Here is a 17,442-nt window from a genome sequence, read left to right as displayed (position 1 = left end):
AATTAAATCACGTGGAGAATGTCATAATGAAACTGAAAGTAGACGGCAGTAGTCAATTATTTGAGTAAATTGAAAACAATAGTTGATATGGGTTTAGGAAACATTCTTTTGTTGTCACAAGTAGTTGGATTTTTCATTTCCTTCCTTGTGTCATTTTTTATTTTTATACCAATAGCAGCTAATGTAAAAGACTTCAATGGACACTGTCTTCTATATGCTGAAGGAAATGTTGACAATACAACACTGGGATATGTAGACATTCAATGGGGAAGTGATAGTGCATGTGGTTTCAATATTTTCATGGGTGTGATAATAATGCTACTTTCCCTGTTTTTTCTGATCTGGGAATCAATTTATCTATACAAAAATACAGATGGGTAAGTGATATGCATGACAATAATATTGAATATTGTACATGTACAATGTATTATGGTCCATAATATTGCAAATGCAAAAGTACCCACTGGTGCATCTGAAAGGAGTGGGGTAGTGGTGAAGGAACACCTTCTTCTGTGGGAAAATTTTGTTAAATTATGCAAAATAATTTTGTGGTTGGATAATATATATATATAGGTCTGAAAAATTCCCAACAATGTTAGAACTGTCAAATTTGCGAGGCAAATTTTTGGTTGTTCCCTTCATGAGACTCGAACTTGTACCGCTGTGACATCTATGGCAACACCGCCTGCACTAAGTCCAGCACCCTAGACCACTCGGCCAGCTAGGCTATATAAAAATATAGCTTTCGCTGGCCGGCTCATATCTCCTCGTAGGATTGATCTAGGGCTGTAACTTAGTACACAATGTATGGTAGTACGGGACAGTTCATGTAGGTGTTATTATGTAGGATAGAGGATCAAATTAATGATGCATGTCACAACAAATTAATATTATACGTCTCAGAATGTGACGACTCTATTCGTTACACTGCTCCATCGGATCAAATTGATACAGGGAAGATAACGACCAAACATTTGCTTCACAAATTTGACAGTTCTAACATCGTTGGGAATTTTTCAGACTCTTCTATAAGTTTATGTTATCTTCCCCGTATCATTTTGATCTGTTAGAGCAGTGTAGCAAATAGAGTCATCACATTCTGAGACGTTGTATATGATTATTTTATATATAGAAAAGCTATACTAGTACACGTGTTTAAGCCTTTGAATTAATTAACACCTGAGTACTTATATGTTGTTAAATTTGTTCATCAAATGAGTGAAAGTGAATCATTAGATTAGGGAGCTTTTTTATGGAACAATATGCTTACACATATTAGAAATTGTACAACAATTGTCATTTTGTTGACATTTATGTTACCTTTAGCTGCATTTTAAATTAGTCTACAAAATAAATATGCTATTCTGTATAAATGAAGGAGATTATTATTTATGTAGGCCTTCAATTCAAGTCAAAGTATGTTAATCAGACAGAATTGTTTTTTTATTTGATTTACTCAAATCTTAGAAATTCCAATTAGAAAATATATTTCTGCCTATTTTTAGCTCATGGTTGGACTCCTTTATAACAGCTTTGGTATGCCTGTTGGTTTGTCTTATGTTGTTTGCTTCGTCACTGACCTTGAGTGTTGGATTCAATGCATTCTGCAACCTCATTGAGACTGCTGATTTACACACGTAAGGCTATTTTTTTTCACAAATCACTGTCATACAAGTTTGTGTATTTTCATGTAACATAATTTATAAAAGAAATAAGAGTAATATTAAATTTATAAATTGGATTATTGTGAAAATGTAATCATACTTTTAGGAAGTTAACTTAGTTCCTTATAAGGCATTATATGGAAATGATCTAAAAATGTTGATACATACATGTAGATACATGTATCTATTCATTAGAATGTGTGCATGGGGATAAGTAATTTTGGAAAGATTCATATAATTGAGCCATTTTGATGTAAATTTCAAAATAAACTATGTACATTTTGTATTTAGAAAATGATGCCTTTAAAAATCTAGGTCTTGTCTTTCTTTTTCACTGGTACAACTTCAAAGGTCTATTTTGGTTTTTCCTTCTTTCAAGGAAATCACCTATCTTGACAAGGAATTCCAAAGAACAGATGTTTTATGATAATGTCTGTCAAGGTGAAATAATGTTAATTACATTTTAGAACATTAATGTGCATCTTTTTTTTCCTTTGCAGATGTGAAATGGGAGATTTTGTTCGTTTTACAAAGGAAAAAGACATTAATACATCTAACTTTTACACTGAGATGATGATGGCCCAGGTAATGCTAAAACATTTAGTTGGATTTTTGCTTAGCTTGGCATTTAATTCAATTCATGCCACCCCTAACCCAAAATCCTGTATCCTCAGAGGGTAGTCTAGTAAACAGCTCACAAAAACACTGGGAGCAATAAACAAAATCTCCATATAATGAGAATAGGTATGATGAATATGTCAAAGAGACAACCCCACTGGGATGAAAATGTTAGTCCAAGGCCACTAATTGGTCTTCAATGAATGACAAGGAAAACCTCACACCACAGGGCATGCTGCAGTTATACACAGGTACACAGCAAAAGAGTTGCCCCTATATACTAAAGTAGCATAAAAATAAACTAATGGTGAAAACGAAATGACATTATATGAATTGCAGTGATTTATCAAATGTTCCCAGTGTAAAAAATTTCGATAATTCACACTCTGAAATAAATTCATTAATTTCACTCTTGGATCTTCTCCTACCTCAATATCAGAACACGAATGTCAATAAGCTGATAACAAAATTTAAAATTTAGTTGAAACTAGCAATAAATTATGGAAAAAATCTATATTGTACTTTAATAGGATAATTGATTGATTGATTGATTATAATTACTTGTATCAAAAATATTGAAACTTGAAGATTTAATTTGTGGGTGGAACAAGTTTGGCACACTCATTAAATCTAGGATTTCTTCTGTATTGGTGATTATATTTTGGTTATTCACTCTTTTCAATATTAACTATCATATTAATAAATTATTCTCTTTCAGTTCTGTACATGGATAGCATGGTGCTGCTGGGTTTACTTGTCTGTAGTAGCATTGATTAAAGTGTACAAATATCATCAACAAGAATCCTTTGCTACAAGTATGAACAGAGAGCGTGAGAGATTATTACAGAGAGTTGGACACACACAGCCTGTTGTTCTATGATTTAGGAAAAAAAAATCAATGTAAAGAATACTATAGAGTACAGATAATATTAGAGTATTATTGCCAAGGTATTGGTCCTTGGCTAGCAATATTGGACTTCAGCTATGCCTCAGTCCAATATAGCTAGCCTTGAACCAATAACTAAGCCAATATGGAAAACCTTATGTAATTATATCTTTATTGACTAACTGGTCCAACACATCATATTGGCTTAGGCCAATAGGGATTTTAACCAGGTCAATATGACGTATTGGAGGGGTAAAGCCGTATTGGACGGCTAAATCCTGTATTGGCGCACTTTTGTATTTTGTATTGTATTGGCAGTTCTGATCATATATTATATTGGATAATATTCAAATGTAATCAATAAAGAGTCATATAATGCTTTGTAGCATGGTAGCTTTTGAGCAGATGTAAAGACCTGGGGTTAACCAAGGATGTTGTATGAAAAATGTTATGTAATAGTCTAAATTTATTGCATGCTTTCTGTTGTGGATATCATTGTGCTATACAAACATTTTTTTTTGCATTTACAAGAATATCTATATATACATGTACATAAGAAATACTCAAAACGAGGTGTTATTTGAATGTGTTCTTATTTTTGATTTTAGAACATGAGTGAAAAATAATTTCCAAAACTAACCTCTGCTTTGGTGTTAAGTCATGATTTCATGACCAAAAGAATGGGTTTTGTAAATAATTTTTTGCTTTTTGATATAACTAATCTGACCACTTTGTTGTAATGTTCCCCTTTTTAGGGGTTCTTTTAATCAATTTATAAAAATTAGAATACAGATTCAAATAATACCTTGTTTCAATAATTTGAAATTTTGTTTGTAATTCAAATTCAAACAGGTGCTCTTTTGTTTCATGTTTTAATGATTTGTAAACTAGTATGGTAGCTAAATAGTTGTGCAAAAATTAAGGATCTGTTAAAGATGGGTCCAAAAAATATTCTGCAAGATGGTGGAAAAGAGGTTTCCAACACATGAATTTACTCTTACTCTTGTGATTTCTTGATGTCAGAACAAAACATGTTAAACTTTGGACTAAGATTTAATTGGACCAAACAGCTCCAAGACTGGATTGGGATTAAACTTATGTTTCCTCGGTGTGTGTTGTACCTTTACATGATTCATTTTTGTGACTTTTTATAAAACTTTCACATTTTGTTTTATACCGTTATATTTCTCATTTTTTTTTTTAAATTTTATTATGAAAACCATTCAGTCATACTTCCAATCTCAATATCATATCACAGTGATGTATGTCACGGATGGATCCAGAATTTCATTTCAATAGAAATAAAGCCAGTCAAAGTGAGGCAAGGACAATTTTGGGGGTAGAATTTGTGAAAAGATCAAGGTTTCATGTAGGAAAAAAATCACAAATGTAGTGAGGATGGATGCTCTGCACACCATTCCTTGGATCTGTGCTTGTATGAAGTGATATGTTTGGATTTGATTTTTGTCAGATTGTCATAAAGTTTAAATATACACTAATATTTAAGAAATATATTTCCCTGAATAATTCAGGTTCTCTCTGTAGTTGATTCTCTTTGACTTCTCTCAAGGTGTGTATGCAGGGGATGTAGTATGATAGATTGTCTTTCCGGGGGTGGGAGTGGGAGGGAGGGCATTTAAATCATTTCAGCTTTTTTTTATTGAATCTCGTATACTTGTACATCAATGAATTAAAAGATTCTTATGTGAGGTAGATCATATCTATTGTTTATAGTAAATGTTTTTTTTCTTCTTTTTGACAGACATGATTAACACATCGATACTTAAAAATAAAGTTAAATAACAATTAGAAGATATTATTGAGTCTTAATAAGTCTTAATGGTGAATTTCATATACCAATTTTTCAATTTTTTTGAAAAATGAAATAAAAAGGATCTTTTTGTCATTAATTTGTGTGGAGATCATGCACTTATCTGATATACTTTCATTTTATCAAATGAAATTTTTTAGTCACTTACAATTTCATGAAAAAAAAATTCAATTGCATTTTCTTACAAATTATCTCCCTTGAAAGGAGCTTTTGTAATTTTGCCATGTAAAATTTGTATTGTCAAAATGAAATGAATTGAAAATAAAAGTTAAATATTATATGAAAATCTTGATTTTCTAATTGAAAATGTTATTTTTATTTAGTTGTTGACCATTAGTTCTTCTGGTATCAATTTTATGAAAAAAAAATGCTATTTTTTTCTTCTGTTGTCTATGGTTAAACTTTTGTATGATTACATTGGAAAGAGGCTCTCAGAGCAACATTTTTTAAAGAAACTTTAAAACTTTTTAAAAATCATAGGGGGACGTAGGGCAAGTCAAATTCACATGCAAATTCTTGAAAAAGATGCACTGTGTAATACTTATGGTCAACCTGATGTAAGAAGTACTCCAACACACTTATGAAATAACATAAACACAATTGATAGATGATCTTTGTTTGTAATACAGTGAAACCTGCCTACTGGTAAACCAAACCAAGTATAAACCATTAACCTGAATAAACCAGGCATGTTCCAAAGTCCCTTCTTATCAGTTTCAATACTCTTTGAACCTGTGTTAAACAAACATCTGCTTTTTCCAAACATAATTTGCAATCCAAATAGGTTCTGTTTAGACAAGTTTCACTGTGAATTGTAAACAGCATAAGGAGGTAGATCTAGGGTAAGGGACATAACTCTTGAAATCATTGAAGTGTTTGTATCTTATTCAATTTCACCACAATCTATCAAGCTTTCATTTGAAACAGATTAAAATCAGTCCAAGTTACTTTGATGCTTATACGAGATTGATGTGAAATATAGAATACAAACATCCCGATGATTTGAAAGAGTTGTGTTTCTTATCTTAGGTTACATCCTTAAATTTGAGTCCAAACTTTTATAGAAAGTATTCTCCTTGTTGACATTTGTTATGAAATGTATTATTGTAATAAATTCTATGTTAATTATTAAAATGTTTTGAGGGAATTATACTTAAAATAATTTTGAAAAACTTTTTTAATATTTCTTCAACTTTAAAGAACATGTATATCAAAGTGAAAGTACCCAAAACATATCTTGTGTCTGTTTTTCAAAAAAAAAATATGATTGGACTCAAGAATAGAATAATAAACTTGACGTGAGGCCAAATCAAGAATAGAATAATAAACTTGACATGAGGCCAAATCAAGAATAGAATAATGAACTTGACATGAGGCCAAATCAAGAATAGAATAATGAACTTGACATGAGGCCAAATCAAGAATAGAATAATAAACTTGACATTAGGCCAAATAAAATTAATTAGTAGATTCTCATCCCCCTCCTGTCCCTAATAAAAAATTGACAAAAATAAAAGGAAAAAAAAATTGGAAATTTCAAAATAAGGATTTTTTTTCACATCAGTGTCTAGTATTGAGAAATTATAACACACAAAACTTTCATTTCTTGATGACTAAAACAATGTTTCTAGTTTGAAATGGATGTTGCTGTGGATTTAGCACATATCTATACTTCAAATAGCTAAAATTAGGCTATCAAATATCTGGTAAGGAATTAAAAATAAAATCTTTCCACCCACCCCATATGTTTTGTGAAGGTTGAATGGGAATCTACCATTTAAGTTTACTTGCACCTAAACTTGACATCACCATTCAGCTTTAAACACAAAGTTCTTTTAGTAGCTGTGGTAAAAAGAACAATTATACAAACTGTATAAACCCAACCCTGAATAATTCAAAACCTGTCTTAACCAGGCACATTTTTATTCCCTTTATATCAATTTAAATGTATTTTGAACACCTGTGTCAACTGAACCAATATTTTATATCCAAAAAGAATTCTGTCTAGACAGTTAATTCACTGCAGTAAAGATTGCTACCACATACCATCAGACAGAAACGTCCTAAAATGATAGATTCTTACATGTTACAAGTAAAAAATACAAATACAATAAAATCCCCTTTCTTTTTTCAAGTGACCTGGGTGAGATAATTATCTTTCAACTGATAGGCTAGGATGAAACCCACATCAAGTATAAAATTGGAGAGAAAAAAGGGAAACAATACTATATGAAATTGTTTCTCCAATTATACCTTCTTACTTATCACATTTGACTGGAGGTGCATAAGTATGGCACGCTGTATTTATATTTATTCCAGTTCGTAGATATCTTATATGATTTAGAAGATATCTTCTATCTTTTATAAGATATCTTATATAAGGTACAGTTAATAAGATATCTTATAAAATATATATACGATATCTCATAAAGTACCTTTATAAGATATCTAACAATCTTATGAAGTAACACTAATGAGATTGGCAACTCTCCTATTTGTAGACCGAAAATATTCAGTAAGTAATACATGGAAATGGCAATTAAAAGAAGAGTTCACCAATCTCATTAGAGATGTCATATTTACTAATTTGCATATCATTAAGTGTCAAATTGGTTTGCAAATAAAGAACTAAATAAACAATTGACAATTTCATGATTAGAATCAAATTTATAACTTTGTTATTTTATATCCAATTTTGGTTCTGTAAAATGTTTCAAATAGATAAAATAAATCATATTTTGTGTAGGAATTTATAACTCTTTTACTTGAAAAATAAATTTGAAATGATATTTAAGTGATTACATCATGAAGAACTCTCCTATAGTAATATAAAATCCTTGGATATATGAAAAAAACAACATAGAAGTAAAGAAAGATTAAAGATAGATATTGCTGGTATAACTTAAACAACCAAAATGAGACAATAGGGTACATGTTCGAATATATAATAGCTTGCGCTTAGGTTTACCCAATTAAAAGGGAGATAACTACGAATATATTACTGACGCCATTCCACATTGTTAGAAACAAAATGTATCAAAATTGGCAACCTGGGGCCGGAGTTCCAGCCCAGCAAATGCAACAGATGCAATATTATGGTGCCCCGAATGCTGCATACCAACAGCAAATGTATCAATGGTATTATCAGCAACAGGGACAAGTTCCAGGCCAAGCCGGTGTGCAACCACAGCCACCAGTACCAACTAGCATGCCTCCTCTACCCGAGGCTGCTCCACCTCCGCCATCAGAAGAAAAGCCTCCACTCCCTCCTGAACCTCCACCAGCCCCTCCAGCAGAAGAGGAAAAGGTAAAAGTTACAAATGTTCCATACAAACTTCATGAACTTAATTAAAACCGGTATCAGGTGGTTTCGCCCCAGTTACATGTTCACCCTGAGTTGTTTCGCCCTGATTGGTGAGTGGTTTCGCCCTTATCAATTAACAGGTAAATGATTGATGTTTTAATAAATAAAAGGTGTTGTTATTCATGATAAACTAATTAGTACACTAAAGAAAAATAAAAGAAATCGTTAAAAAACATGTTTGCAGAAAAGAAGTAATTAATCCTAATTAAGGAGCAATTAGGTATTTTTTTGAAATTTTGATTGGTTTTTCAATTGTTAGGAAAATTAATATAACAGACATTGTTATTACAGAAATATTCTTCAAACAGTAATTGACAATAGGTGTTATTTTCAGCTTTAACTCAGCTTGCAACCTTTTGATCTTCAAACAATTGCCAAAAATGTATTAAAGACATAAGTTCGAACTGGCATATTCATAAACAATAAAAAAAAAAAAAGACAAAATAAACCAAAAAAACAGCAAAAGAACAAAAAGAAAACAAAAAACCCCCCAAAAAACAAGACATTATTTGGTAGATATTAATTCGGTTGTGCAGTCTTACATTTGACTTAGTTTATTTCGCTATCTAATTTTGATATACAAAAATCAGGGCGAAACCACCTAGGGCGAAACCACCCAGGGTGAACTGGTAGTAGGGCGAAATCACCTAGGTGTGAACCGGAATTAGGGCGAAACAACCTGGATTCATTAAAACCCAGGACTCCAGCAGTCCTGGTTGGTTCGCCTTGAGACTTGTTCACCCTGTGTCTGCCCCCCTTTAGTCTGTTCACCATATATAAATAATTTCCAGATGTATGATTGAAGTAAGAATAACTTATTCACTTACTTGGATCACAAATAAGCATGACTACAAGAAATGTATATTTTTAAAATTTTGTGGCTCAAAATCTACTGAAAAATTGAAAACGTAATACTGTAGTTATGGTAACCATAATTATTGAAAATTAGCCGAATACTGTATGCATGTACTTATTACCTTTAAATGTATGCTTAATATTATAGATTTATAAGTTAGAAGACTTTCATTCATATACATTTGCACAACCCGTTTGTTTTAAATTTAGCAGTTTGAGGGTCTGTTGTCCAGTTGTCTTTAAATAAATTACTTTTTGACCGAATGTTGTTTTTACAATGATATCAGAACTGAGCTTGTCAATAACATAAATGGACTTGATACTTTCAAAACCTTACCAAAATGTGAACAGTTAATTCAACTTGTGAAATATTTTCCCAGACAAACTTCAAAGTTTATTTTAAAAGCTTATTGTAAGCGTAGACAGTTCATTTACTCAAAATGATTTTTTTTTTTCTGTTGTTTTACTTTGCTTGAAATTGTATATAGATAAAGCTAATTTAAGTGACTTATAGGTCCAGTGGGCCGGGTGTATCTTATTTCATGTTAAAATTATTGTTTGTTAGTTTGATTTTGTACACATGTCACTATAATAAATAATTACTTACTTACTTACTTACTAAATTATTTTGGGTAGACTAAAGAGACTAATTACCTATCTATCCTCAAGTATGAGTTTATAACCAATTGCAAAAAAGATGATGGTGTGTTTACATTAATTATGTTTAATGTGCTGTTGTAGACTTGCTACAAAATTTGAAATTGCATTTACCTGGATCAAGTAAAGTCCATAATGAATTTAACTGACAATTTATTATGGACTTTTGAATTAAGAAGTAGGCTATCAATTTTAGACCCGGAAAAAGTCCAGGACCTTTCTAGTAAACTTAAATCCCTGAATTATTTTATTTATCAGTCTGAAGTAAACAATGATGAATTATTGATCAAGACAAAACATTTTTAAGCTGAAAATACACCAGAATATTGTGATGTATGATTGTCCTTATTGTGCAATTAGGTACTTATGACAAGATCTAGTCATACCCAATTTTCTCTGTCTTTTTCAAGTAGGCATGTGACATTTTGTGTAATTCTTAAGGAGGTAGACTTGCTGCAAGTCTCTCTGTAATATATATTTTATTTGATTAAATATCATTACTATCAAATATTCATTCACTATCCAACTGCTATACAGAGAGACTTGTATAATCTGCAGTGTCCATAATTGAGGCCAGAAAATTTAGGAATAAAATTTCATTGAATCTGTCACCTTGGTAATAAAAATGTACTTAAAACCCAAACATCACTGATAGTTATATGATAAGGGTGATAATGACCATGTGTTATTCTAACATTCCTAAGCTATGTAACAATTAGTATATATTTTGTGATTATGGATTCAGATGTTCCTTTAACACCTGAAAAGAAATTTCTTTATATTGACTATACACCAACAACAAAACAATTAGTATGTGTATTATGTGGTGATAAAGTTGTAAAAAGAGAGTATAGAAGAAAGTTATTCCATGGTAGTACAAAAACAGAGTTTTGTCATCTTATTGAAAGGCACTTGGATATTTCTAATTGCCAAGATTTACATACTGATATTTTATGTAGAAAGTGCCTCAGAACTGTTCAAAAACTTCAGAAACAATTAAATTATTAAAAGACTCATGTAACAAAATATTGGTAAATTTGCAACATTCCCATGGAAAGGAAAATCCTATTCACTCTAAACTGGTTGATAAAATAATCATACACTGAATAACCAAGTCTGCATTCCTAGCTATCAGAAGCAATTAGTTTTATGAGTGAACTGTGGAATAGCAGTTACAAGATTAAGTGGTCTATTTATAGGTGATCAGAATATGGTCACAGGCTCTGCAAATTATACAAGTCTCTTTGTACAGCAGTTGGATAGTGAATGAATATTTGATAGTAATGATATTTAATCAAATAAAAATATATATTACAGAGAGACTTGTAGCAAGTCTAATGTGCTGTTTATATACATGTACATGTATATACACATGAGCTTTCACTGAATTTAAATTATTCAATATGAATATTTCTAAATTTCAAGACGTTAATTTGTTCATTAGTGTTAAATTCCCGTAATGTCAAGTGATTAAAATCATAAAAATAATCTCATGATACTTTTGTTTAATACTTTTTTTGTCAACATTGTAAATTAATTTAACCTTTGCTACAGTAAATTAAAGACAGACAAATGATTCACTTGAGTCAGGGACTTATGATAACACTATTCTCTGCTGGCACCCTTACAATGTAATTCTTCTATGCTGCAACCAATTCCAAATGTTCCTTTAATTTGAAGGCTGTAAACATTTCCAATATTGTCTTATTTTTTTCCCTTTAAATATTCACCTGAACAGTCCCCAAGGTTGAATGGACTCAGGGCAAACTGATCAGATGAGGAAATCCTTGCCTTTCTGATACTCAGGACAAAAACCTACAAAAGGAAAACCACAATAGCCATTCAATTTCACCACAATCTATCAAGCTTTCATTTGAAACCGATTAAAATCAGTCCAAGTTACTTTGATGCTTATACTAAATTGATGTGAAATATGGAATACAAACATCCCGATGCTTGAATTGAATTGAATGTTCATAGTTGATTCAAAGAAAATAAATAATATAAACTGAAAATACAAAAAAAAGTCTCTTGGCATCCTTGGTAAAAAACTCACTGAGGAAGATAATTCAACTGTACATGTAGTTCTGCACTCCAACATACATGTCTGTCAAACACGTTATCTTGATTCTTTTTTCTGAATGCTTGCAGATATAGAGGTCACTATTGTTATTTGAGTGAATCTTTATGGGTTACAGAGCAAGTTTATGTTTGATTTTAGGAAATTTTTGTGGCTTTTGACTTGTACAAAAATGTAGTTACGGTTTAAACTTGCTACAAGTCTCTGTAATGTGTTTTCTTTTACTATCAACTATTTATTCACTGCTCAGCTGTGGTACTGTTTATTGATAAAATTTATATCTGGTTGTCACATGTGTTTCAGTTATTTTTAATGGACAGGCTTGGACTTTCTTGATTCCATTAAAAACTTTTTTCTTTAATTTAAAAAGAAACATGTAAGATGTTGAGCTGATCTTTTGTAAGTGGGAGTACTTACTGTAGTTTATAGATTAGTGTTTAATCTGCTCCAATCAGCTGGTTTTTATTTAAATTTTCTACAGTTTGTATGTCCAAATTGAGTTTATGGTTGGACGGGTATTTTTTGCTGTAGTCATTTCCATTTTCCAACTCTGGTCGGGGATTCTGCATTGCTATGTGTAAAACTGTTATGATTTTATTTACTGTATTTTTATTTTTGATTTTGCCAACTTCCATTATTTTTATTTGATATCCATGTATAAAAATGAAGTAAGCTATATATACATGTATTAATAAGTTTTGGCAGTTAAAACACATGAATGCACATGCCAATTAGGCTTAAAAAAAGTTCTGTGTTTCCAGTAACCCAACCAACCCTAACTTATTTCAGGTATCAATTGTACAAAACGAAATACGGATTTTCGGTGTTTCTGTCATTAATTTTTTACTAGAATCCTAGAATTTTCTTGCTCTCCGATGTGGAGGTTAATTCAATAAGAAAAAATTACTCACTGTCCCTAATTTTGAAGGAGATTATTATCTGAAAAAAACACAGGATTTTTTTCAGAGCTTTATTGAAATCTGTCTCACATCTTGGCCACTGAAAGATAGATAAAAAAATGTACAATATGTAATGATTATTCTTTTGTTTTCTTAGCAACAAGATTTACAGCCAGTAACCCCAGAAGAACAGAAAAAGTTGACAGATCTACAGCAGCAAGCTGCACACTGGCAACAAACACAAACTCCTCAACAACAGGTGCCACAACAGCCAATTCCTCAACAACAAGTGCCACAGCAACAGATTCCTCCACAACAAACACAGCCACTTCAACAACAATGGCCCCAGCAACAACAGTGGCCTCAATGGCAAGGTCATCAATATCAACCACCTCTGACACCTGTTACAGGTACTATCTAGGCAAAGAAAAATTCCTTTTTTTTTCCTTTTGAAAAACTATTGGAATAAAATATACAAGAAAAGTTTGCTTGCATAGCATAGCAAAACAAAACATTACATACAAAACTAGAGTCATTGAAAAAGGAGCCCATAATGAATTTTCAAACCTCACACTATAAAAGTTGAATCTTTTAACTGAGTACCATATTTTGTTGTGTATAATACACATTAATGTATTGTACACATTGTAATTTTGAAGATCAAAAGGTGTGAAAAAAAATTTTTTAGACATAGATTACTGTAGATTTTTGTAAGACAAAAGATCGATATTTTGCACTCGATCAATCAGTTCATTTACCTTTATCTGGTATTTCCTATGAAAATGTAGGAGAAAGAAACTTATATTCACACTTAAACATCATGTAAAGTTCAGTAGCTACATTTGTACATGAATTGGATTATATTAATTTCAAAGTATGATAAAATTGTCACAAGATGCATGAAATTGATTATTAAACAAAATCAAAAGTCGGGAAAGTCGGACATTTCCAGTTTTGGTTGTAACTCAAATTTTGTGATTTTTATTTTAAAACATACTTTTAAGGAAGAAAACTGCTTTAATAGAAACAACATCAGTTTCAAAACGATCAATTTCAGCATCAAAAGCATTCAATAAGGAGGGTTTGACAAAAAAGGACTTAGTTACTTTTTGGGTATTTGGTTGTTTCATTTAAATCTCTAACCGTGTTTTATAAGGAAGGAATATTGTATATCCTATGTCTGAAAAATGTTATTTAGACATTTAAACATGATTCTAAATCAATATAATTAAAAATGCAATACTTAAAAGATATATATGATGATTATATAAGCTTTCTTTCAGTGTCATTTCACTTCTGGTTTGTTTGTTTACATTACGCAATCTCTTCTGTCTTATGAAAATCTATTATTTCCTGGCCAAATCTTACTTACTGATGCATGATATCCAGCCCAATGTACTTGAAAAGATTTATATGTAAAAATATGTGCATTATACACACCAAAATATGGTAAATAAGTTTTGTCATTTCTACTGCCTTTAAATAATCAGCTGCTCTAAAAAAAAGAAAAATCTGCAAGAGTTAAACCGATTATGCTCATGCAAGTATGCACCACACAGGATATTATTTTTGATAAAATTTACCCACTCTACTATTTTCTCAAATTTATCAAATACATTCATAATGATTTTAACAAGTTATTTGGTTGGTTAAAATAAGAATACAATTGTCACTGTATACAATATATAGGATTTGAAGACCGTACAGATCAACCATTGACATCATCTAGACAGGGAGTCAGTCAAACAGTGATTATTGAGTGTTAATTCAATAGCAAAATTTTATTTTGCTGTTAATTGTTGATAATGATTATTTTATACTAAAGAACTTTTTTCTTCATGATTAAAATGATTTATCTATGATGCATATTTTATTGTAGGAGATGATTCAAAAGTCCACTTTGAAGCCATTCAGAAGGAAGAAAGTGAATTTGAGCTACAATATTCTCAGTGGAAGCAACAATATGAGGACTGGAAAAGACAAAATCAAAGTAAATTTAGTAAATGCATTGTTGACCTATTGACCTAATCTCATATGACTCAAAAGTTCGATTAAGACGAACCCTTGGTTTGTTCAGAACAAATGAATTTTGTTCTGCTCATATAGAAAGGGTAGCTAGAGACATCTGTTGTATTTAAATAAATTTATGGCATGCCTTTTTGATGTAGCAGAAGCAAAAAGCAAATTTCTGCTGTTCCAAATTACTGTGAAAGTGCTATTTTTTGTGGGGTACCAATTTTTGTGGTTTTCGTGGGGAGACCCAACCTCAAATTTTGATTCCCAACAAAAGGAGATTTCCATTGATGTGTATACTGAAAACCTCGAAACCACAAATTCAAAAAATCAACGAACTTGTGTTTCCTCTCAGAACTATGAAAATTGGCATCTGAGAATTTAAGTATTTTTACAATAGTACCTGTAATATCTGTCAAAGCAATACCTGATTTTCAAAAAGGTGTGGCATAAGTTTAGTAAACATCAGATTTATTTTAGAAGCCATCTAATACCCTTTCTTAATGCTTTGAAAGATACATAGTTTGTATCAGGGACACCTTTAACCGACAGTTCTGAATAAAAATTACATGTCTTCAGTACATAAAACTTTCAGGTATATAGAGTATATATGTTTTATCTTTTTTTATAGATCACCCAAATAAAGAACAATTTAAGCAATATGAAGCCCAATGGCAACAGTATGAACAGCAGATGGAGGAAAAGAAAAAAGATATCCAACAAAGAAAACAGATGGTTCAAAGTCAAATGGCAATACCTCAACAGCAACCCCATGGTCAACAAGCTGGAATGCCAGGACAACAAGGAATTGCCCCAGCACAACAACATATGATGGGTCAAGTTATGTCTATACCTCCACAAGGAATGCCCCCACATCAGCAAGGAGTACCCCCAAATCAACCAGGAATGATGGGTCAGACCCAAGGACAGAGAATGGGTGGTCCTGTAGGGATGCAACAAAATACGCAAGGTGCAAGAATGGGTGGTCCTGGAGGATTGAGACCAAATACTCCTCAGAGAATGGAAGGACCAGGAGGTTTTAACAATCAGAATCAAAGAATGAGATTCCCACAACAAAATGATAATATGAGAATTCCAAACCCTCAGCAACAAGTGAGAATGGGTGGCCCAAGAGGTCAAATTAGGATGCAAATGGAGGGAAACCAGGAAGGAGGTATGAACCAACAAAATCAAGGATTTGGAGGTCCAAGACAAAGATTTCCTGGTGGGCCCAGGTTTAATAACCAGAACAACCAAATGAATAGAATGCCAGGGCCCAGAGGGCCTATGGGAAGGGGTCAGAGACCACTTATGGCTGCTGAAAATAATCCTTTCAGAAGACATCAAGGTGGAGGGCAAGAAGACAGTTTTGGAGAAGGAGGGGAAGAAGATATGTGTCTAGAAGATGAAATTGAGGGTCAAAATGAAACCCCAGTTATAGGTGACAATCCATTTAGAAGGCCTGAAATACAAAGAATAGTAGCTGAGGAAGAAGAAGAAGACATTGAGGAAGATTTGATGAGAAATATGGGATCTCAACACCAACCACAAGGAATGCAACACAACATGAACCTCAGAGGACATAATCCAAATCAATTTAGAGGCCAAAATCCAAACATGCAAATGAGAGGCAATTTCCATATGAGGGGTAATCCTCGAGCAATGGGAGGTCCTCGAGGACAAATGTCACAGCATAATCAAATGAAACCGTTGGGTGGAAATGCTCCACCAAGAATGCCACAAAGAGGACCTGTATCACTGATGGATCTAAAGTTTGATAAACCTCCTCCACATCTTCAGCAGAGAAATGAGAATAAGGAACAAGAAGCTGATAGCGCTGTTTTAAAGGTATCATCTACCCAGGTTAAATCAAGGTAAGAATGTCATGTGTGTGAATTTCTTGAGAGTTTAATGACATTATAAAACAGGAGATGATTATGAAGGATCATGAAGGACTCCAAAAAATGGCCTCATCCATGACTCCAAACAGACACGAAAATTCTATATTTGGATCTGTCATATTTTCCCCCTCAAAACCAAATTGCAATTAAGTCTTATTAGGCTTAGAATTTTGGAATTTTGGCAGGAAAATTGGTCACCATGGTAACAATGACTTGGTGATAATAAGCTATATTTTGGAAATCAGAATAAAACCAAATCAAACCGATGTACTTCAGTGTATATGTACCAAACAGGTTTAAAATTCAAAATAGAGATTTTGCATGTTCACCAGATTGAATATTGTCTTACTTCTCTATTAAATATGAAACAAAATTTTTAAGTGTGTTTAATGAATTTATGAAAAAGAAATGGAGGTCAATGAGCAAAAAATATGTATGCTATGAAATGGATAAAACCAGAGGAGTTAGAAAATCTTCCCCAAAAATTAAGAATCAGGCAAAGTGGGGAAAATCAGAAACGTACATGTCAAATACCCACCAATCTAACAATACAATTACACTCACTGATATTTTCTTTATTTCAGGGATGATTTTGTTCTGCTTTTTAGCAGAATTCCTGTATTTCAAATCCGGATTTTACCCTTACGATTCTTTTTTTACTGTATATTTACTTC

The 17,442-nt window shown here is 32.0% G+C and overlaps 2 protein-coding genes across 3 annotated transcripts in view; both read left to right on the top strand.

The window, feature by feature from the left end:
• The first annotated feature begins 4 nt into the window (after positions 1-4).
• On the top strand, positions 5-6,151 carry LOC148626179 (transmembrane protein 179-like). Its single transcript, XM_088569945.1, has 4 exons — positions 5-377; positions 1,506-1,637; positions 2,165-2,249; positions 3,001-6,151. Exons 1-4 carry the CDS (start codon positions 88-90, stop codon positions 3,160-3,162), a joined length of 669 nt encoding a protein of 222 aa, XP_088426071.1. The 5' UTR covers positions 5-87; the 3' UTR covers positions 3,163-6,151.
• A 1,838-nt stretch (positions 6,152-7,989) lies between these two features.
• The window catches only part of LOC148626178 (uncharacterized), a 41,860-nt gene continuing 32,407 nt past the window's right edge, over positions 7,990-17,442 (top strand). For both annotated transcript variants that reach the window (XR_015919996.1, XM_088569940.1), the window contains exons 1-4: positions 7,990-8,306; positions 13,012-13,264; positions 14,734-14,844; positions 15,499-16,741. Coding sequence is in view for 1 of the 2 variants with exons in the window: in XM_088569940.1 (XP_088426066.1) it covers positions 8,031-8,306; positions 13,012-13,264; positions 14,734-14,844; positions 15,499-16,741 (1,883 nt within the window). In the remaining variant the exon portion in view is untranslated. The remainder of the gene's footprint in view (positions 8,307-13,011; positions 13,265-14,733; positions 14,845-15,498; positions 16,742-17,442) is intronic.

The sequence above is a fragment of the Perna viridis genome, chromosome 2 (assembly GCF_037379345.1).
Source record: "Perna viridis isolate PV_CMFRI_1.1 ecotype Kerala chromosome 2, ASM3737934v1, whole genome shotgun sequence".
Classification (NCBI taxonomy): Eukaryota; Metazoa; Mollusca; class Bivalvia; order Mytilida; family Mytilidae; genus Perna; species Perna viridis.
The sequence above is the reverse complement of the archived record's forward strand: the minus strand, read 5'-3'. Positions and strand labels throughout refer to the sequence as shown.

Bases quoted from the DNA above. Each gene is read 5' to 3' on its own strand.
- LOC148626179 (XM_088569945.1), top strand. From the start codon at position 88: ATGGGTTTAGGAAACATTCTTTTGTTGTCACAAGTAGTTGGATTTTTC. The intron at 378-1,505 runs GTAAGTGATATG...GCCTATTTTTAG, and splicing joins CTATACAAAAATACAGATGG to CTCATGGTTGGACTCCTTTA. The intron at 2,250-3,000 runs GTAATGCTAAAA...ATTCTCTTTCAG, and splicing joins CTGAGATGATGATGGCCCAG to TTCTGTACATGGATAGCATG.